Source organism: Schistocerca cancellata, chromosome 4 (genome assembly GCF_023864275.1).
Source record: "Schistocerca cancellata isolate TAMUIC-IGC-003103 chromosome 4, iqSchCanc2.1, whole genome shotgun sequence".
Taxonomy (NCBI): domain Eukaryota; kingdom Metazoa; phylum Arthropoda; class Insecta; order Orthoptera; family Acrididae; genus Schistocerca; species Schistocerca cancellata.
Window position 1 is genome coordinate 158,465,151 of NC_064629.1, and position 22,757 is coordinate 158,487,907.

Genomic DNA, 22,757 nt, shown 5'->3' on the forward strand with positions numbered 1-22,757 from the left:
TTTACATTTTTCCACTGTACTATCACCTGTTTATAGTGTTTTGTGGCAAACTAAATCCAACATTGCAAAATTTTCGTTTGTTGCTTTAATTTTGGCCGCAGGTTCGAATCCTGCCTCGGGCATGGGTGTGTGTGATGTCCTTAGGTTAGTTAGGTTTAAGTAGTTCTAAGTTCTAGGGGACTTATGACCTAAGATGTTGAGTCCCATAGTGCTAAGAGCCATTTGAACCATTTTTTTCTCTCTCTCTCGTGATTTCTACTTCATATAAAGTGTGTTTAACAGTTCTCATTACACGTTTCTAGGGTTTGTCGTTGGGATTAAGTAGGTAAAACTTTGATAAAGAACCCATGTCTGGAAATGTACCGTTTGGATATTAAATAAGTTTCAAAATCGGATCACTTTCAAATCTCCAGCTTAACGGTTCTCACACAAACTGAGAAGAGGGCGTCGTTGCCACTCCCTGTGGTAATGTTGACACTCATCATCTACATGCTCCTCTATATGATTACTCACAATTCACAATTAAATGCCTGGCAGAGGGTTCGTCGAATCACCTTCAAGATATTTCTCCACCTCTCGAACAGCGAACGGGAAAAACGAACACTTAAATCTTTCTGTGCGAGCTCTGATTCCCTTATTTTATTATGATGGTCATTCCTCCCAATGTAGGTGGGCGCCAACATAATATTTTCGCCGGCCGGTGTGGCCGTGCGGTTCTAGGCGCTTCAGTCTGGAACCGCGTGACCGATACGGTCGCAGGTTCGAATCCTGCCTGGGGCATGGATGTGTGTGATGTCCTTAGGTTAGTTAGGTTTAAGTAGTTCTAAGTTCTAGGTGACTGATGACCTCAGATGTTAAGTCCCATAGTGCTCAGAGCCATAATATTTTCAGTCTCTGAAGAGAGAGTTGGTGATTGGAATTTCATGAGAAGATTCTGTCGCAACGAAAATCGTCGTTGTTTTAACGACTGCCACTCTAGTTCACGTATCATATCCGTGACGGTCTCTCCCCTATTTCGTAATAGTACAAAGAGAGCTCCCCTTCTTTGAAGTTTTTCGATGTCCTCCGTCGATCTTATCTGATGCGAATTCCACACCTGACAGCAGTACTCTAAAAGAGGGCGGACAAGCGCAGTGCAGGCAGTCTCTTTAATAGACCTGTTGCATTTTCTCAGTGTGCTGTCAATAAATCGTAGTCTTTGGTTTGCTTTACCCACATTACCTATACCATCGCTCCATCTTAAGTTATTCTTAATAGCAGTGATTAAGTATTTAGTTGAATTTACAGTCTTTAGATTTGTGTGATTTATCGTGTCACCGAAATATAGCGGTTTCCTTCTGCTACTCATGCGGATGACTTCACACTTTTCATTATTTAGAGTCAACTGCCACTTTTCGCACCATACAGTTGTCTAAATCAGTTTGCAATTTGTTTTGATCATATGATGACTTTATAAGATGGTAGATGACAGCATCATCTGCAAACACTTTAACAGTGCTGCTCAGATTGTCCCCTAATCTCCTAAATCGTTTATGTAGATCAGGAACAGCAGAAGGCCTGTAACACTTCGTTGGGGAACGCCAGATATTACTTCTGTTTTACTCGATGCCTTTCCTTCAGTTACTTCTAACTGTGAACTTTCTGACACGAAATCACTAATCCAGACGCACAACAGAGACGATAGTCCATCGGCACGCACTTACACTCCTGGAAATTGAAATAAGAACACCGTGAATTCATTGTCCCAGGAAGGGGAAACTTTATTGACACATTCCTGGGGTCAGATACATCACATCATCACACTGACAGAACCACAGGCACATAGACACAGGCAACAGAGCATGCACAATGTCGGCACTAGTACAGTGTATATCCACCTTTCGCAGCAATGCAGGCTGCTATTCTCCCATGGAGACGATCGTAGAGATGCTGGATGTAGTCCTGTGGAACGGCTTGCCATGCCATTTCCACCTGGCGCCTCAGTTGGACCAGCTTTCGTGCTGGACGTGCAGACTGCGTGAGACGACGCTTCATCCAGTCCCAAACATGCTCAATGGGGGACAGATCCGGAGATCTTGCTGGCCAGGGTAGTTGACTTACACCTTCTAGAGCACGTTGGGTGGCACGGGATACATGCGGACGTGCATTGTCCTGTTGGAACAGCAAGTTCCCTTGCCGGTCTAGGAATGGTAGAACGATGGGTTCGATGACGGTTTGGATGTACCGTGCACTATTCAGTGTCCCCTCGACGATCACCAGTGGTGTACGGCCAGTGTAGGAGATCGCTCCCCACACCATGATGCCAGGTGTTGGGCCTGTGTGCCTCGGTCGTATGCAGTCCTGATTGTGGCGCTCACCTGCACGACGCCAAACACGCATACGGCCATCATTGGCACCAAGGCAGAAGCGACTCTCATCGCTGAAGACGACACGTCTCCATTCGTCCCTCCATTCACGCCTGTCACGACACCACTGGAGGCGGTCTGCACGATGTTGGGGCGTGAGCGGAAGACGGCCTAACGGTGTGCGGGACCGTAGCCCAACTTCATGGAGACGGTTGCGAATGGTCCTCGTCGATACCCCAGGAGCAACAGTGTCCCTAATTTGCTAGGAAGTGGTGGTGCGGTCCCCTACGGCACTGCGTAGGATCCTACGGTCTTGGCGTGCATCCGTGCGTCGCTGCGGTCCGGTCCCAGGTCGACGGGCACGTGCACCTTCCGCCGACCACTGGCGACAACATCGATGTACTGTGGAGACCTCACGCCCCACGTGTTGAGCAATTCGGCGGTACGTCCACCCGGCCTCCCGCATGCCCACTATACGCCCTCGCTCAAAGTCCGTCAACTGCACATACGGTTCACGTTCACGCTGTCGCGGCATGCTACCAGTGTTAAAGACTGCGATGGAGCTCCGTATGCCACGGCAAACTGGCTGACACTGACGGCGGCGGTGCACAAATGCTGCGCAGCTAGCGCCATTCGACGGCCAACACCGCGGTTCCTGGTGTGTCCGCTGTGCCGTGCGTGTGATCATTGCTTGTACAGCCCTCTCGCAGTGTCCGGAGCAAGTATGGTGGGTCTGACACACCGGTGTCAATGTGTTCTTTTTTCCATTTCCAGGAGTGTAGATTAGAAGTCGCTTGTGAGGTACGGTGACAAAAGCCTTCTGGAAACCTAACATTATGGAATCAATTTGACATCTCCTGTCAATAGCACTCGTATCTTCGTGAGAATAAAGAGCTAGTGGTGTTTCACAGGAACGATATTTTCTGAATCCGTGTTGGCTGTTTGTCAATAAATCATTTTCATCGAGGTAACTCATAATGGTCGAACACAGAGTATGGGTTCTGCAACGTGCTCACATGGTGGCCGCAAGTTTGGTACGGTGCTGGATGGTCGTTGGTGTATGTGGACATGCTTAAACATATCTCTCCACCGCATCTCACACGTGTTCGATGGGCTTAAGTCAGAGATACGGGCAGGCTAGTCCGTTCGCCGAATATCCTCTTGTTCCAAGATCCCCTCCACATGCGCTATTCGATGAGTTCGCACATTGTCATCCATAAAAGTCATGCCAGGGCCGACTGCAGCCCTGAAAAGACGCACATGGAGAAGGAATATATTGTCGAAATACCTCTGATCGGTGAGTATACCGTGTTCATAGACTTGAAGATCAACACGCCCATGCAACATTATGGCATCTCATCCGTAATACCTGGACCGCTAAAACGATCATTTTCAACAATGTTCCCGGGTGCATTATGTCTTCCCACCCCTCTTCACATTATTTCAAGTCTAGAATCACTGCTCGGAAACGGTGCCGGCAATGTGCAGGCGTAAGCGGAACACAACGTAGTTGTGGGGCAAGGACACCACCCCCGTTCTGTCGGGGTGTCTTTGTTGAGTACGAGATTGCGTGCTTTGCAGTCCCATTGTTGGATGTGTGTCCGTTCTTGCAACGGTTGTCTGCTGCTGTAGTTGACCGTGGTCGACCATCTCTTCTCTTTCGGGTAGCAGTGCGAGTAGTTCGGAACACTCCCTGTGCACGTGACACATACTGTGAGGAATACCAAACTCCTTGGCCACACTCGTCACACACTGTCCTTCTTGCAGTTTCCTGATCATCCTTTCCCGTTTGAAGTCATGTAAATTTTGTCTCAGAGCCATGTGGTAGTGAAGAACACCATCACAGTGCACCGTAACTGCACACTAATTTACAAACTTCGTCTTTTTCCATTTCCTGCAGTGCCTCGCGTTGCGGCAGTAGCCCCATATGGCACTATAGTCACCCTGAACCCTTGCCACGCAATGTCCAACTTTTTGTGCACCTCTGAGACCTCTGGCAATATGCTCCCGCACTTTCATTCATTTCCACCAAGTAGTTCACATGTTATGTTACTTTATTTGCCTCCTCCTTAAGTTTTTTTTGCATTGCGGAATGCAGAGACGTTCACCATTAATCTTGTAATCAGATACTGTCAGCCTCTTTTTTTTTTCTCATCGTTATATGGGTTCTGGTACATTAATCCATTTTTAAAAAGAGGCTGCCATTTATTGTATCAGATGGAAATTTTATCCAAGTTTTTCTTATGTTCTTTTCGATCGTATAACGTCGGTACTTTCCTATAGACAACAGCATTATCAGAGAACCATCTTATAGTGCTGCTGATAACTATCTGATGAAGCGTTTGTGTCTATTGAGAACTTTAGAGTCTTATTACTGAGGTCTATTAACAAAATAATCGAGCCAGTCATGTTTTTCCGAAGAGACTCCTTAGAATCGTATATTGGTCAGTAGTCGACGATGTGGTGCAGTGTCAAACGTCTTTCGGTAATCTAGGAAGATGTAACCTGCCTGTTCAGCTGCGCCTGTTGTCTGGGCGATACTACACTACTGGCCATTAAAATTGCTACACCACGAAGATGACGTGCTACAGACGCGAAATTACACCGACAGGAAGAAGATGCTGTGATATGCAAATGATTAGCTTTTCAAAGCATTCACACAAGTTAGGCGCCGGTGGCGACACCTACAACGTGCTGACATGAGGAAAGTTTCCAACCGATTTCTCATACACAAACAACAGTTGACCGGCGTTGCCTGGTGAAACGTTGTTGTGATGCCTCGTGTAAGGAGGAGAAATGCGTACCATGACGTTTCCGACTTTGATAAAGGTCGGATTGTAGCCTATCGCGATTACGGTTTATCGTATCGCGACACTGCTGCTCGCGTTAGTCGAGATCCAATGACTGTTAGCAGAACATGGCATCGCTGGGTTCAGGAGGGTAATACGGAATGCCGTGCTGGATCCCAACGGCCTCGTATCACTAGTAGTCGAGATGACAGGCATCTTATCCAAAAATGGTTCAAATGGCTCTGAGCACTATGGGACTTAACTTCTGTGGTCATCAGTCCCCTAGAACTTAGAACTACTTAAACCTAACTAAGCCGGCCGGTGTGGCCGTGCGGTTAAAGGCGCTTCAGTCTGGAACCGCGTGACCGCTACGGTCGCAGGTTCGAATCCTGCCTCGGGCATGGATGTGTGTGATGTCCTTAGGTTAGTTAGCTTTAATTAGTTCTAAGTTCTAGGCGACTGATGACCTCAGAAGTTAAGTCGCATAGTGCTCAGAGCCATTTGAACCATTTTTGAAACCTAACTAACCTAAGGACATCACACACATCCATGCCCGAAGCAGGATTCGAACCTGCGACCGTAGCGGTCACGCGGTTCCAGACTGAAGCGCCTTTAACCGCACGGCCACACCGGCCGGCGCATCTTATCCGCATGGCTGTAACGGATCGTGCAGCCACGTCTCGATCCCTGAGTCAACAGGTGGGGACGTTTGCAAGACAACAACCATCTGCACGAACAGGTCGACGACGTTTGCAGCAGCATGGACGATCAGCTCGGAGACCATGGCTGCGGTTACCCTTGACGCTGCAACACAGACAGGAGCGCCTGCGATGGTGTACTCAACGACGAACCTGGGTGCACGAATGGCAAAACGTCATTTTTTGGATGAATCCAGGTTCTGTTTACAGCATCATGATGGTCGCATCCGTGTTTTGCGACATCGCGGTGAACACACATTGGAAGCGTGTATTCGTCATCGCCATACTGGCGTATCACCCGGCGTGATGGTATGGGGTGCCATTGGTTACACATCTCGGTCACCTCTTGTTCGCAATGACTATACTTTGAGCTATGGACGTTACATTTCAGATGTGTTAAGACCCGTGGCTTCACCCTTCATCCGATACCTGCGAAACCCTACATTTCAGCAGCATAATGCACGACCACCTTTCTGGATACAGAAAACGTTCGACTGCTGCCCTGGCCAGCACATTCTCCAGATCTCTCACCAATTGAAAACGTCTGGTCAGCGGTGGCCAAGCAACTGGCTCGTCACAGTAAGCCAATCACTACTCTTGATGAACTGTGGTATCGTGTTGAAGCTGCACGGGCAACTGTACCTGTACACCCCATCGGAGCTCTGTTTGACTCAATGCCCAGGCGTATGAAGGCCGTTATTACGGCCAGAGGTGGTAGTTCTGGGTACTGATTTCTCAGGATCTATGCACCCAAATTGCGTGAAAATGTAATCACTTGTCAGTTCTAGTATATTATATTTGTCCAATGAATACTCGTTTATCATCTACATTTCTTTTGGGGGAAGCATATATATGAATAAAAGAAGTTGTGTGTCGTACGAGTGGTTTTTTAGAAGTCGTGCTGAGAATCTTGTTATCCTGTAAGACAGTTATAATTCCATGGGATTCATGGGTAGTCGCTGAGGTACTGGGGATAATCTGTGCTCGAGAGTAGGTACGTTTTGCAAAGTTAGTCCGTACTCTCTGCACAGGTGTGACGTTAGTACCATCTCCGCCTAGTTCTCAGTGGCAACTGGATGGCTGTTTCATTACCATCTTTCGTGGACTAGAGGTGGCCGACACCATCGGTGGGGTAATTTTCCTGTGCTTGTTTCCAACGTGAGGTGTGGAACTGGCGTTGGACTGAATAGTGGCAGAGTGATCGCCTCCTCACAGGCAACAGTCTTCGTTGAACTACGGGCTGTGTAGTATCGAGAAGGAGCTAAAGTTCACTGAAAGTGAATGAGGGCTGCGACACTTCTGATAACGACCAATCCAACGGATGGGGACGCTTCGTTCTATGTCCACATCGTGAAATTATTTTATCAAAATGTGACCACTGTCATTCAGCCACTCATCGCGCTTGTCAAATATCATTTTATGCACACATTCTTTATTACTTACACACGACTGAGAAAGGAAATATGATATGGCCTATATGAAATAATCACCCTGGCAGTCGACTAGAGTAAATTACAGAAACCAGGGTCGGCGATGTGGCCGAGCGGTTCTAGGCGCTTCAGTTCGGAACCGCGCGACTGCTACGGTCGTAGTTTCGAATCCTGCCTCGGGCATGGATGTGTGTGACGTCCTTAGGTTAGTTAGGTTTAAGTAGTTCTAAGTTCTAGGGGACTGATGACCTCAGATGTTGAGTCCCATAGTGTTCAGAGCCATTTGAACCATTTGAGCAGAAACCAGGGAACACCTAAATCTGAAGGCTTCAGTGTTCCCAAACGCAAGTACAGTGCACCACTTGGCTCGGTCTTTCGTTGTTGTTCGAGATGAGCAGGCATCCTATGTTTTCTTCATCTTCGTTGTCTCTCTCGGCTTTATCAAAGACACAAACATGCCGCACACTCTACACTTACATGGCACATTCTCCTCCTAGAAAGAGTTACCGATGAGATACATCGCTCACACTATTCGCAAAGTAAAGGTGAGGAAGAAAACCTTTGCAATTCACGGCATTCCTTCGCTGACAACTGGATGTGACGTACATTCTCACATGGAAACATACCTACTGTCATCGTGTGCAGTCTCCCGAAAATATGTTCTGCACTTAAGTTATTAGATGGATGATGGCCTTTGGGCCGAAAATGAATATTTTCCGTTCACATAGAACAAATACAGAGATATTTATCCTAACAATGTATCAATGTGAAATTACTGTCCCGCAGCTAGTAGTTTCCGTTGTGAAGGCACAGGCCTTCGCTCGAGATGATGGCTCTCGTCACATTTACATTCCAAACCTCATGATGACCGGAAGGTTAGCTACGGGACACTATCTGAAGCTGCAGCGGACAGATGCAGTAGTACATGACACACAAATAATGGTATTGCAGTGTAGATGTATTTCATCGGGAGAGAGATTTCTACCTACTGCGATCAGAGCAGTTTTTAATTGCACTTCTGTTAGCTAACCAAGCAGGGGAGGCTAAGACTCGTGAAATTTTTCCACTAGTTATAATCAACGATCAGTTGCACTGGTGTTTCATAAGCAGCATCTCCTCTAGTAAACATTATGCACGGGAAATCCGCAGAGTCAACAGTAAATATCCCATTGTTTTTCACACAAGTGTCCATGAGTTAATACCGTGTGACGTCACTCTATTGATTAGATGATAAAATTGTATCACAAATGCAAAATGGCACGTAACATTTTCTTTGAACCAGATGGGCTTTTACATTTCATTAACGCCTAACTGTTTTTTGCATTACATTTGGCTGCAATGTTCAGTGACTTGTGAAACTGAAGCCTTTATATTAACTTACGTATTTGCTACGAGAAAATATGAAATGACCGAGGAAGCGGCTGAATAAAAATGAAAAATCATAAAGAGTGATCTTGAACGTACATTTTTTTCTATTATCAAATAAAAGTAAACTATTCTTTCATTAGTATTGTCCGCAACCATCTGTATTAAATTTTCTGGTTACAATTGGGCTAGTACTGCAAGAAATAAACACCGTTTTATTGCGGTAAAGTGTACATTTTGACCGTGGTAATTGAAGTACAAATACCAAGATCGACTGCAGTGTTTATCAATTTCGAAGCCGATGCTCGGACGCCTTATAACTTCTAAACCACGAACTGTCCAGAGCAAAAAATGTTGTTATTGCTTTAGGAAGAAAAGAAAAGTATAATCTACAGAGATTAAATGGAACAAGACGAGCACTAGCGACAAAGTACCAAACAGGCGTGCAATGCCAGCAGCTCAGTAATACATTTTTGCTGGAACACAGGCAGTGCCCGTTTCAGAATGTCCCCTTGCTCTGTACCGTACATAAGAGTAAAGTCGGTATTAGCAGACATAAGCAGCACATGATCCTATCTCCTCCTTCTCACACTTATCTTGCTTTGTTGTCAGTATCGCTAGTGACTGCAGGGACCGTTTACATCAATACACAAGAGCTATTATCTTCAGAACCTCTTTCGCTCGTTATTTCAGCAACGAAATGGAGGACACAGTTCCTGCAGAAGGATCCTCCTTTGTATGCTCTAGCGAAACAAAACAAAATATAGACTTTCGGCGAATACGGGATCTACAGTGCGGCTTGGTGGCTACGCAGGTCCTAAGATTGATATCCGGTTTGCCTTACGAGTTTTTTCCGAGCGGTAAATGGACTTTCACCCCCGGTAGCGGATTACGCACGCTAAAAAAATTTAAACTGCGCTGTGGTTGGCATTCCATGCTAAGATTTCACCATAACTGAATGGCTGAGCCTGTTCTTAGTTGGAGAAGACAATGCTTTGTAACGGAATACTTATTTAGACCAACACTCACGTCGATGGCACTTATACTTCCATAACCTACAGTTGCAAGTCAGGTGTCAATTCTTTCTATTTTATTAGAACAATATAAGTGTTCTGTAATTTTCTTAGTGTAGACCGATTTTTGTGATCTTTATATTTTTCCTGTCATTACTGATGAAAGAGAAATTTCCATATACCCAGCACGATTATTGTATCTGTTTTTGGGACAAATAATGCTGTTTCGTAACCAGCTCCGTAACAGGCCCAGTAACGAAAATTAGTGTGATGGAGGGTATGAACAAATGTTTTAATGTCCCTTTGAGGATTAGATCATTAGGGACACAGTACAAGCTCTTCATTAAACAATACGGGGAAAAAAACATGCCGTGTCCTTTTCAAAGCACTTTCTCTGCCTTAATAGATTTTTAGAAACCACGGAGAACATAAATCTGGACGACTAGAGGGGAATTTGAGTCCTATCACATCCGAATACAAGTTCATTATGTGATCTGAACGACCGTGACATCTCTAATGGGCACTGACGTGCAATCCGGAGATGGTGACGGAAGTAATGGCCCTCAATCAAAAATTAGCCTCCTACGGAATGAGAGAGATGATTCTCAATGATGTTTGCATCCATTTTCTCCGTTAAACGATAAACGTCTCCGCAGTGTCTCCTAGATCTCGGACAAGAGAAGCGTCTATCTCAAAGACAGCGATGAATTTTAGAACAACTTGATGATGGTGGTAAGTTCCTATGGGACCAAACTGCTGAGGTCATCGGTCCCTAGGTTTACATACTACTTAATCTAACTTAAACTAGCTTACGCTAAGGACAACACACATACACTCATGCCCGAGGGAGGACTCAAACCTTCGACGGGGGGAGCCACGCGAACCGTGGCAAGGCGCACCCGACCGCGCGGCTACCACGCGCGGCAGAACGACTTCACCACATGATATTCAGCACATTCTGAATGTCATTCTTGTTTATTGTTTTATATCCCTTCTACGGAAAAGAAAAGAATTTAGAATTATATATTAATACCTTCGGCTACTGACGGGCGTTGATATATATCAACGGGGATAGGTGAAAATGTGTGCCCCGACCGGGACTCGAACCCGGTATCTCCTGCTTACATGACAGACGCTCTATCCATCCTTTTTTTTTGTAATCACATTTTGTTCGTTATAGTTCGTTGCAATTGTACGTGGTGGACGTCCCCTGACGCCCGTGGAAGTTCGTTATTGATCCATTCACTCAGTTTTTTTTTATTACAGAGGGCAGCTAACCCTCTGACCCAATACACTGAGCTACCGTGCCGACATCCATCTGAGCCACCGAGGGCACAGAGGATAGTGCGACTGCAGAGACTATCTCGCGTACGCCTCCCGCGAGACCCACATTCTCACCTTGTATGTTCACATACTATATTCGTAGTGTCCCTACCCAACAGACTCATTACTCGTGGAAGACATTTTTACCAAGTCCCGTAAGAGTTCGGGTAATATGTGTGCATACGCACAGAAGAGGAAGGTCATGGCCGGTATTGCCAGAACTATATACTTGTATGGATATGGTGTCTGTTCTTTAGGACATGTCCGAAAGAACAGACACCATATATGACCTGCAGCCGTCTAGAACGATATTAGAATTATATATTAATACCTTCAGCTGCTGACCATATCCATATAAGTATAGGGAAGAATTTGGCCTGTAAAGAGCTGTAGTTGATGTTCCATTTTTCATCCGTGAATGCCTTAATAGCTCCGTTTGTTTCCTTCCGAAAGAAGTTGCTGCCCTTATCGACATCGCTTACCCGTGCTATAGAGCGAAGGGATGTGGCGTTGTCGATCATAATTGGACCATTAGGTAAGGACATTAAGATGTGTGTCAGTAAGTTGTCTGCCGTCACACGGCTTCATCCCATCTACATCTACATCTACGTGGATACTCTGCAAATCACATTTAAGTGCCTGGCAGAGGGTTCATCGAACCACCTTCACAATTCTCTATTATTCCAATCTCGTATAGCACGCGGAAAGAATGAACACCTATATCTTTCCGTACGAGCTCTGATTTCCCTTATTTTATCGTGGTGATCGTTCCACCCTATTGATGTCGGTGCCAACAAAATATTTTCGCATTCGGTGGAGAAAGTTGGTGGTTGGAATTTCGTGAGAAGATTCCATTGCAACGAAAACTGCCTTTCTTTTAATGATTTCCAGCCCAAATCCTGTATCATTTCTGTGACAATCTCTCCCATATTTCGCGATAATACAAAACGTACTGCCTTTCTTTGAACGTTTTCGATGTACTCCGTCAGTCCTACCTGGTAAGGATCCCACATCGAGCCGCAGTATTCTAAAAGAGGACGGACAGGCGAAGTGTAGGCAGTCTCCTTAGTAGGTCTGTTACATTTTCTTAGTGTCCTGCCAATAAAACGCAGCCTTTGGTTAGCCTTCCCCACAACATTTTCTGTGCGTTCTTTCCAATTTAAGTTGTTCGTAATTGTAATACCTAGTTATTTAGTTGAATTTACGGCTTTTAGATTAGACTGATTTATCGTGTAACCGAAGTTTAACGAGTTACTTTTAGTACTCATGTGGATGACCTCACACTTTTCGTTATTTAGGGTCTTTTCGCGCAATTCAGATATTTTTTCTAAATCGTTTTGCAGTTTGTTTTGATCTTTGACTTTATTAGTCGATAAACGACAGCGTCATCTGCAAACAACCGAAGATGGCTGCTCACATTGTCTCCCAAATCGTTTATATAGATAAGGAACAGCAAAGGGCCTATAACACTACCTTGGGGAACGCCTGAAATCACTTCTGTTTTACTCGATGACTTTCCGTCAATTACCACGAATTGTGACCTCTCTGACAGGAAATCATAAATCCAGTCACATAACTGAGACGATATTCCATAAGTACGCAATTTCACTACGAGCCGCCTGTGTGGTACAGCGTCAAAAGCCTTCCGGAAATCCAGGAATACGGAATCGATCTGAAATCCCTTGTCAATAGCACTCAGCACTTCATGTGAGCTAGTTGCGTGTCACAGGAACGATGTTTTCTAAACCCATGTTGACTGTGTGTCAATAGACAGTTTTCTTCGAGGTGATTCATAATGTTTGAACACAATATATGTTCTAAAATCCCGCTGCGTATCGACGTTAACGATATGGGCCTGTAATTTAGTGCATTACTCCTGGTATACAGTCTGGACCAGAAGACTTGCTTTCGTTAAGTCTTATTATTTTCGTAATCAAGAATAATAATACGACAAGAACAGTGTAGTCCACTCAACGAGAACACGCGGCATGCTGACCGTTTGACAGACGGACACACCAAGCTCTGCGGCTGGCTTACTGCTGTTGGAGGAGTATAGGCTAGGAGCCGGTGACGTAGACTTTCTGATCAAAAGTATCCAGACACCGCTATGTAATGAGCAACTGGTTATCAGATGTCACGTGAGGCACACCCACCAGCACAAAAGCTGAATGGCAGTATTGTGTTATCAGTAGAGAATGTAATAAAACTGGTTATGGTCAGATAAATGTGCTAACCGATCTCGAATCATATGAAATGACTGATACCATATTGACAACAAAAATCCAGAAATCCACTACTACATCTCTAGGCGAAAATGTTTCAATATCAACTTGTATAAACACTTAATGTAATTACAATGATGATTATGGACTTCTCAAAAAAGATAAACAATTATTTGTATTTTATTTATGAAATGCATGTTCCAAACATGATTTTGCATAAATAGATCGATATATGATAGTAATTTCTTTGCTACATGTTGTTAGAGGTAAATCTTTGTTTTAGTTATTTGTACGAGTTTGAAGTGTGACGATGGAGTACAAGTTATGTGTGTTATATTGATATGTATCGTGAAGTAATGTTGTTATTGCTATGGTCTTCAGTCCAGAGACTGGTTTGATGTACCTCTCCATGCTACTCTATCCTGTGCAAGCTTCTTCATCTCCCAATACCTACTGCAACCTACATCCTTCTGAATCTGTTTAGTGTATTCATTTCTTGGTCTCCCTCTAAGATTTTTACCCTCCACGCTGCCCTCCAATACTAAATAGGTCATCCCTTGATGCCTCAGAATACGCCCTACCAACCGATCTCTTCTTCTAGTCAATTTGTGCCACAAGTTTCTCTGCTCTCCAATTCTACTCAATACCTCCTCATTAGTTATGTGATCTACCCATCTAATCTTCATCATTCTTCTGTAGCTGTGAAGTAATAACTGAAAATGTTTGCTTTATTCACCAGAAAGTCCACCAGTGTTTACACGATTTCGTAGAAGCAACCCAAACATCCTCTATACGATCATGAAAAGTCATACAAAAAATGGATAACGAGCCTTCAACTTACAACAAAGAAGAGGAATAGAAGATGAATATTATTAATGAAACTGGTTATTCAAATTCTACCGTTGCAGTGTGTCACTATCTCAGCGTGGCAGGTGCTGTGAAAATTTGACCAAATTAGTAAATTACTTTAAAAATTAATAAAGCAGCTTTGGACAACAAGAGGGTGGTGACTGTCAGAAGAAGCAGTGTCAGCGGAATTGGTCGGTTAGAAGAACTCAGTAGCTTCGAACGTGAACTAGTCATTCGATGACTGAGCAAAAAATCCACCAGGGACATTTTAACACTTCTAAAGATTCCGCAGTCGGCTGCCGGTGACTGTGAAGTGGAAATGTGAAGGAACAACTACAGATAAACCAAAACCAGCCAGGTTTCGTGGACTGACGGACAGCGACCTTGGGGCATTGCAGAGGGTGACAGTGGAAGGTCGCAGGAAATCAGCGGGAGGAATCATTCGTGAGTTCTAAAGTGCTACCAGCAGTCCAGCTTACTGTGAATGTGTGTAGGGAGTTAAAAAGAATAGGGTAGAAGGGCCGAGCAGCCCCTCATAAGCCACGTATTTCTGTAGTCAATGCTAAGCGACGCTCGAGGTGGTGTAAAGAGGCTTGTCACTGGATGACTGGAAGCGGGTGATTTGGGGTGACGCTGTATCCTGTGGCAATCCGATGGAAGGGTTTGGGTTTGGCGAGTGCCTGGAGAACGTTACCTGGCATCATGAGCGACGCCAACAGTTAAGTACGGAGACGGTGGTGTTATGGTACGGTGGTGCTTTTTGTGGTTTGCGTGTGGTCCCTTTACTGCGCTTAAGAAAACGCTAAATTCGACGGACACACTTTACAGAATTGCGTAATGCATACAGCAGGGGAGCAGTTCGGACACGATAAGTGGAATGATCATATAAAACAATGATGTCAAATTAAACACCTTTCAGCCGTCAATTTTCAACCTTATTTTACTAAGCAACCAATTTAGGCGCTTTATTACGCCATCTCCAGGTCCCTGTTAACAGTCGGCGGGTGATGTTTGAAGTGGTCACTGTAGAGAGTAGTTATTTACTAATACCAGTATTGCTGGTCCCTGCTTCGATCACAAGCGAGGTAGATTGTCCCTACACATCGGTCAGCGGCCTGACGATGGCGTAATAAAGTGCCGAAACTGGTTACCTAATATACACTCCTGGAAATTGAAATAAGAACACCGTGAATTCATTGTCCCAGGAAGGGGAAACTTTATTGACACATTCCTGGGGTCAGATACATCACATGATCACACTGACAGAACCACAGGCACATAGACACAGGCAACAGAGCATGCACAATGTCGGCACTAGTACAGTGTATATCCACCTTTCGCAGCAATGCAGGCTGCTATTCTCCCATGGAGACGATCGTAGAGATGCTGGATGTAGTCCTGTGGAACGGCTTGCCATGCCATTTCCACCTGGCGCCTCAGTTGGACCAGCGTTCGTGCTGGACGTGCAGACCGCGTGAGACGACGCTTCATCCAGTCCCAAACATGCTCAATGGGGGACAGATCCGGAGATCTTGCTGGCCAGGGTAGTTGACTTACACCTTCTAGAGCACGTTGGGTGGCACGGGATACATGCGGACGTGCATTGTCCTGTTGGAACAGCAAGTTCCCTTGCCGGTCTAGGAATGGTAGAACGATGGGTTCGATGACGGTTTGGATGTACCGTGCACTATTAAGTGTCCCCTCGACGATCACTAGTGGTGTACGGCCAGTGTAGGAGATCGCTCCCCACACCATGATGCTGGGTGTTGGCCCTGTGTGCCTCGGTCGTATGCAGTCCTGATTGTGGCGCTCACCTGCACGGCGCCAAACACGCATACGACCATCATTGGCACCAAGGCAGAAGCGACTCTCATCGCTGAAGACGACACGTCTCCATTCGTCCCTCCATTCACGCCTGTCGCGACACCACTGGAGGCGGGCTGCACGATGTTGGGGCGTGAGCGGAAGACGGCCTAACGGTGTGCGGGACCGTAGCCCAGCTTCATGGAGACGGTTGCGAATGGTCCTCGCCGATACCCCAGGAGCAACAGTGTCCCTAATTTGCTGGGTAGTGGCGGTGCGGTCCCCTACGGCACTGCGTAGGATCCTACGGTCTTGGCATGCATCCGTGCGTCGCTGCGGTTCGGTCCCAGGTCGACGGGCACGTGCACCTTCCGCCGACCACTGGCGACAACATCGATGTACTGTGGAGACCTCACGCCCCACGTGTTGAGCAATTCGGCGGTACGTCCACCCGGCCTCCCGCATGCCCACTATACGCCCTCGCTCAAAGTCCGTCAACTGCACATACGGTTCACGTCCACGCTGTCGCGGCATGCTACCAGTGTTAAAGACTGCGATGGAGCTCCGTATGCCACGGCAAACTGGCTGACACTGACGGCGGCGGTGCACAAATGCTGCGCAGGTAGCGCCATTCGACGGCCAACACCGCGGTTCCTGGTGTGTCCGCTGTGCCGTGCGTGTGATCATTGCTTGTACAGCCCTCTCGCAGTGTCCGGAGCAAGTATGGTGGGTCTGACACACCGGTGTAAATGTGTTCTGTTTTCCATTTCCAGGAGTGTAATAAGGTTGAAAATTGAAGGTTGAAAGGTGTTTAATTTGACATCATCAATCAAACAGCCGAGTACCGCGACCATCGCTAAAAAGATGGACATACAGAGATATAAAACAATATTGAGAAAATCAGATGGCAGATTCAGATCCATAGGAAGAATCTTGAGGAACTGTAACTCATCCACGAGGGAAGTTCAAACCATTATTGAGTACTGTTGATCTGTCTGGGATCCCTATCAGATAGGACTGATAGAAAGGACATAGACGATCTACATCTACATCTACATTTACACTCCGTAAGCCACTCAACGGTGTGTGGCGGAGGGCACTTTACGTGCCACTGTCATTACATCCCTTTCCTGTTCCAGTCGCGTATGGTTCACGGGAAGGACGACTGCCGGAAAGCCTCCGTGCGTGCTCGAATCTCCCTAATTTTACATTCGTGATCTCCTCGGGAGGTATAAGTAGGGGGAAGCAATATATTCGATACCTCATCCAGAAACGCACCCTCTCAAATCCTGGACAGCAAACTACACCGCGATGCAGAGCGCCTGTCTTGCAGAGTCTGCCACTTGAGTTTGATAAACATCTATCACGCTTACCAAATAACCCTGTGACGAAACGCACCGCTCTTCTTTGGATCTTCTCTATCTCCTCTGTCAACCAGACCTGGTACGGATCCCACACTGATGAGCAATACTCAAGTATAGGTCGAACGTGTGTTTTGTAAGCCATCTCCTTTGTTGATGGACTACAATTTCTAAGGACTCTCCCAATAAATCTCAACCTGGCACCCGCCTTACCAACAATTAATTTTATGTGATCATTCCACTTCAGATCGTTCCGTATGCTTACTCCCAGATATTTTACAGAAGTAACTGCTACCAGTGTTTGTTCCGCTATCATATAATCATACAATAAAGGCAATAAAGGATCCTTCTTTCTATGTATTCGCAATGCATTACATTTGTCTATGTTAAGGGACAGTTGCCACTTCGTGCACGAAGTGCCTATCCGCTGCAGATCTTCCTGCATTTCGGTGCAATTTTCTAATGCTGCAACTTTTCTGTGTACCACAGCATCATCCGCGAAAAGCCGCATGGAACTTCCGACACTATCTACTAGGTCATTTATATGTATTGTGAAAAGCAATGGTCCCATAACACAAACCCTGTGACACGCCAGAGGTTACGTCAACGCCTGTAGACGTCTCTCCATTGAGAACAACATGCTGTGTTCTGTTTGCTAAAAGCTCTTCAATCCAACCACACAACAGGTTCAACGAAGGGCGACACGTTTCGTCACGGGGTCGTTTAATCGGCACGAGAGTGTTACGGAGATGTTTAACAAACTCCATTGGCAGACGTTACAAGAGAGGCGTTTTGCATCACGAAGAGATTTACTATTGAAATTTCGAGAGAGTGCTTTCTAGGAAGAGTCGGGTAACATATTGCTTTCCCCTACATACATTTCGCGTAATGACTAGGAGGAGAAAATTCGAGAAATTTGAGCCAATTCGAAGACTTACCGACAATCATTCTTCCCACGCGCTATTCGCGAGTGGAAAAGTGTCGAAGGGCTCAGTTAGTGATGCAAAAAGTACCCTCCGTCACACACGCCATTAGGTGGCTTGCAGAGTATGATGTAGGTGTAGACTGTTTTTATCAGTATGACAATGCACCCTGCCACAAAGCAGCATCGATTCGTGGGAAATAGCATTCCTGAATTGGAATGGTCTGCCCAGAACCTCGACCAGAACTCAGTGGAACACTTATGGGGTGTGTCAGAACGTCGACTTTGCCCCAGACCGCAACGTGCAACCTTCTCTGGTTTCGGCTCTCGAGGAAGAACGGGCTGCCATTCCTCCACAGATACTCACACACCTCATCGAAAGTGTCTCCAGCAGAGCTAAAACCGTGGACAAACCCTGTACCGATGTCCACTAATAGATGTCCTGATACTTTTGATCAGATAGTGTATTTTACCCTTTATTTTCTCTCTCAGCGACGTATGTCCACAATACAAACGCAAGACTAAAGTCTACACGTCCTCGTGCCTTTCATCGACACGGAACAGTTACAAATAAGCAACGACAATCTCGTCAAAGCAACGGTTGGCGATTAAGCACTCCTCGCCGAATCCCAGGGTCTTCCCGAGCCGAAAGTGCCGTAGAGACCTAGTAGATAGTGTCGGAAGTTCCATGCGGCTTTTCGCGGATGATGCTGTAGTATACAGAGAAGTTGTAGCATTCGAAAATTGCAGCGAAATGCAGGAAGATTTGCAGCGGATAGGCACTTGGTGCAGGGAGTGGCAACTGAGCCTTAACATAGACAAATGTAATGTATTGCGAATACATAGAAAGAAGGATCCTTTATTGTACGATTATATGATACCGGTTCAAATGGTTCAAATGGCTCTGAGCACTATTGGACTTAACTTCTGAGGTCATCAGTCCCCTAGAACTTAGAACAACTTAAACCTAACTAACCTAAGGACATCACACACATCCATGCCCGAGGCAGGATTCGAACCTGCGACCGTAGCGGTCGCGCGGTTCCAGACTGTAGCGCGTAGAACCGTTCGGCCACCCTGGCCGGCTATGATAGCGGAACAAACACTGGTAGCAGTTACTTTTGTAAAACATCTGGGAGTATGCGTACGGAACGATTTGAAGTGGAATGACCATATAAAATTAATTGTTGGTAAGGCGGGTGCCAGGTTGAGATTCATTGGGAGAGTCCTTAGAAAATGTAGTCCATCAACAAAGGAGGTGGCTTACCAAAACACTCGTTCAACCTATACTTGAGTATTGCTCATCAGTGTGGGGTCAAGGTTGGGTTGACAGGGGAGATAGAGAAGATCCAAAGAAGAGCGGCGCGTTTCGTCACAGGGTTATCTGGTAAGCGTGACAACGTTACGGAGATGTTTAGCAAACTGAAGTGGCAGACTCTGCAAGACAGGCGCTCTGCATCGCGGTGTAGCTTGCTGTCCAGGTTTCGAGAGGGTGCGTTTCTGGATGAGGTATCGAATATATTGCTTCCCCCTACTTATTTATACCTCCCGAGGAGATCACGAATGTAAAATTAGAGAGATTCGAGCACGCACGGAGGCTTTCCGGCAGTCGTTCTTCCCGCGAACCGTACGCGACTGGAACAGGAAAGGGAGGTAATGACAGTGGCACGTGAAGTGCCCTCCGCCACACACCGTTGGGTGGCTTGCGGAGTATAAATGTAGATGTAGAGGTTAACATTTTCGCCACTCGTGCACACGGCACAGTTCCAGTTCGTCGAGAAACGGGAGGAAAGCAGTGGCAACACGCCGGCTGGTGAATCGTCGGACTGGTCTGAAAAGCTTAGCGCGGCTGCGGCCGGCGTACCTGTCGGCGAGCAGCAGGAGCGGCCAGCAGCAGCAGCAGAGCCAGTAGCACAGCGCTTGCGCCCTTGCGGCATCCATGGCAGAAGGCAGTAGGCGGCAGGCAGCAGGCAGCCAGTCGCGTTATAAGCGCGTCGCCCCCTCCAGCACGCGAGTAATTGCGTCCGGAAGGCGCGCAGCTTTTGCGGTAAGCACGAGCCCCGAGCCCCCCCTCCACGCTACCCCTCTGCGCCGCCAGGCAGTTCTGCGAGCGCCAGATAAAAGCGCCGATAGTCCGTGAAAGCGCGTGCCCGCGCGGGATAACAATCGGCGTGACGGACGCCTACGTAACATGTGTCGCATTACGTCGCGCCTCCCAGTCTCGGCGGCTTCTGCGCCCGGGCACAACACGCACCTCAGGGAAGTGTGATGGGGGTCTTTCCCTCCGTATTGTACAGGGTTTATATTTGAAGAGTTCTCTGCGCATGTGGAACAAGTCGGTGGAGAAACGAAGGTAGATTCGTCACTTGCTTGGCCTTTAGGTATTCACTCCGTGTCGAGTGCGTCTCGGGAACAGACCGCATGCCGGCCGGAGTGGCCGTACGGTTCTACGCGCTACAGTCTGGAGCCGAGCGACCACTACAATCGCAGGTTCGAATCCTGCCTCGGGCATGGATGTGTGTGATGTCCTTAGGATAGTTAGGTTTAATTAGTTCTAAGTTCTAGGCGACTGATGACCTCAGAAGTTAAGTTCATAGTATCAGAGCCATTTGAACAGACTGCACTTCCTGTGTGGGAGAATTTTACAAAAACAATGATTCGGCGACTGAAGCACAGACGATATTTGGCAGTGATCGTGGATTGCGTACTCCGATACTCCAATAATCCGGAAACGGATGAAAACGTTTGAGAAGACCCGTTCGACAGTGGCCAAACCGAAATCCGACCGGCCGTGTTCATCGAGAACGGGCGAATCCGTGGTGCGTGTAAATCGGTCTGTTCGTGACGATCCTAACCTCTCCATTCGTAAGCGTCCAAGTTATTTAAATTTGCATAGATCATCACTGCAACGAATTCTGCAAAAAGACCTTAAACTGCACCCTTACCAAATAAAAATGGTGCAAAAATTAAAGCTTCAGGATGCCAGACATAGGCTAGAGTTCTTTAATGATGTGTCTGACAGGTCTTGAACGGTCACGTCAATAAGCAAAATGGAGCGAAACATATCCTAAAAAAAAGCATGAGAAACCCCTTCATTCGCCAAAAGTTACTGTATGGGCTGCGAAATCGGCTCGAGGAATAACTGGCCAGTACTGTTTCAAGGACAAGGGCGGTCATACAGTTACAGTAAATCCGGAACGTTATGTGACGTTGTTAAACGATTTTTCGATGCTTGAATTGCAAAACTTTGTACATGTGTCGCATTACGTCGCGCCTCCCAGTCGCGGTGGCTTCTGAGCCCGGGCACAACACGCACCTCAGGGAAGTGTGCTGGGACTCTTTCTGTCCGTATTGTACAGGGTGTCTCAAAAGAAAGATTATATTTGAAGAGCTCTCTGCGCACGTGTAACAAATGGGTGGAGAATCGGAGGTAGGTTCGTCACTTGCTTGGCCTTTAGGTATTCACTCCCATGTCGAGTGCTTCTCGGGAACAGACCGCACTTCCTGTGTGGGAGAATTTTACAAAAACAGTGATTCGGCGACTGAAGCACAAAGGACATTTGGCAGTGATCGTGGATTGCGTAACACAGTCTGAACGTGATCTCGGAAACACTTCGATCAGTTGTTGAACATGATGTTTCTCGATTTCAACTTGTTGCAGAAAACGGTGGACAGAATATTCAACATGTTTTGCGCCAGTCACGCGAAAATTAATAATCCGATCTGATTTTGATTCATGCTTTTTATGCGGTTTTTGGTCTCAGGAAAATTAAAAACCGATGTGATAGATGCTTTTTATGCGGCTTTTGGCCTCCGGACATTTCAAAACCGATGTGAGTGTAATGATACTCCGATAATCCGAAAACGGATGAAAACGTTTGAGAAGACCCTTTCGACAGTGGCCAAACCGAAATCCGGCCGACCGTGGTCATCGAGAACGGGCGAACCCGTGGTGCGTGTATATCGGTCTGTTCGTAACGATCCTAACCTCTCCATTCGTAAGCGTCCAAATTATTTAAATTTGCATAGATCATCAGTGCAACGAATTCTGCAAAAAGACCTTAAATTGCACCAAATCAAATGGCTCTGAGCACTATGGGACTTAACATCTGAGGTCATCAGTCCCCTAGAACTTAGAACTACTTAAACGTTACTAACCTAAGGACATCACACACATCCATGCCCGAGGCAGGATTCGAACCTGCGACCGTAGTGGTCGCGCGGTTCCAGACTGAAGCGCCTAGAACCGCACGGCCACACCGGCCGGCTAAAACTGCACCCTTACCAAATAAAACTGGTGCAAAAATTAAAGCTTCAGGATGCCAGACATAGACTAGAGTTCGTTAATGATGTGTCTGCTCTTTGAACGGTCACGTCAATACGCAAAATGGAGCGAAACGACTCCTAAGCAAAAGCATGAGAAGCCACTTCATTCGTCAAAAGTTACTGACTGTATGGGCTGCGATGTCGGCTCAAGGCATAACTGGCCCGTACTTTTTCAAGGACGAGAGTGGTCATACAGTTACAGTGAATTCGAAACGTTTTGTGACGTTGTTAAATAACTTTCCGATACCTGAACTGCAAAACTTTCATGGTTTTAGCCAAAGAACATTGTTTCAGCCAGATGGAGCTACAGT

The 22,757-nt window shown here is 46.4% G+C and overlaps 1 protein-coding gene across 2 annotated transcripts in view; it reads right to left on the reverse strand.

The window, feature by feature from the left end:
- LOC126183441 (hyaluronidase-like) overlaps nucleotides 1–22,757 on the reverse strand; it is a 268,965-nt gene that overhangs the window by 155,680 nt on the left and 90,528 nt on the right. Inside the window, exon 1 of one of the 2 annotated variants that reach the window (XM_049925428.1) lies at nucleotides 19,985–20,118. The exons of the other annotated variant lie outside the window; for it this stretch is intronic. Coding sequence (XP_049781385.1) covers nucleotides 19,985–20,061 — 77 coding nt within the window. The 5' untranslated portion in view covers nucleotides 20,062–20,118. Of the gene's footprint in view, nucleotides 1–19,984; nucleotides 20,119–22,757 lie in introns of those variants that run through there. 2 annotated transcript variants of the gene reach the window in all.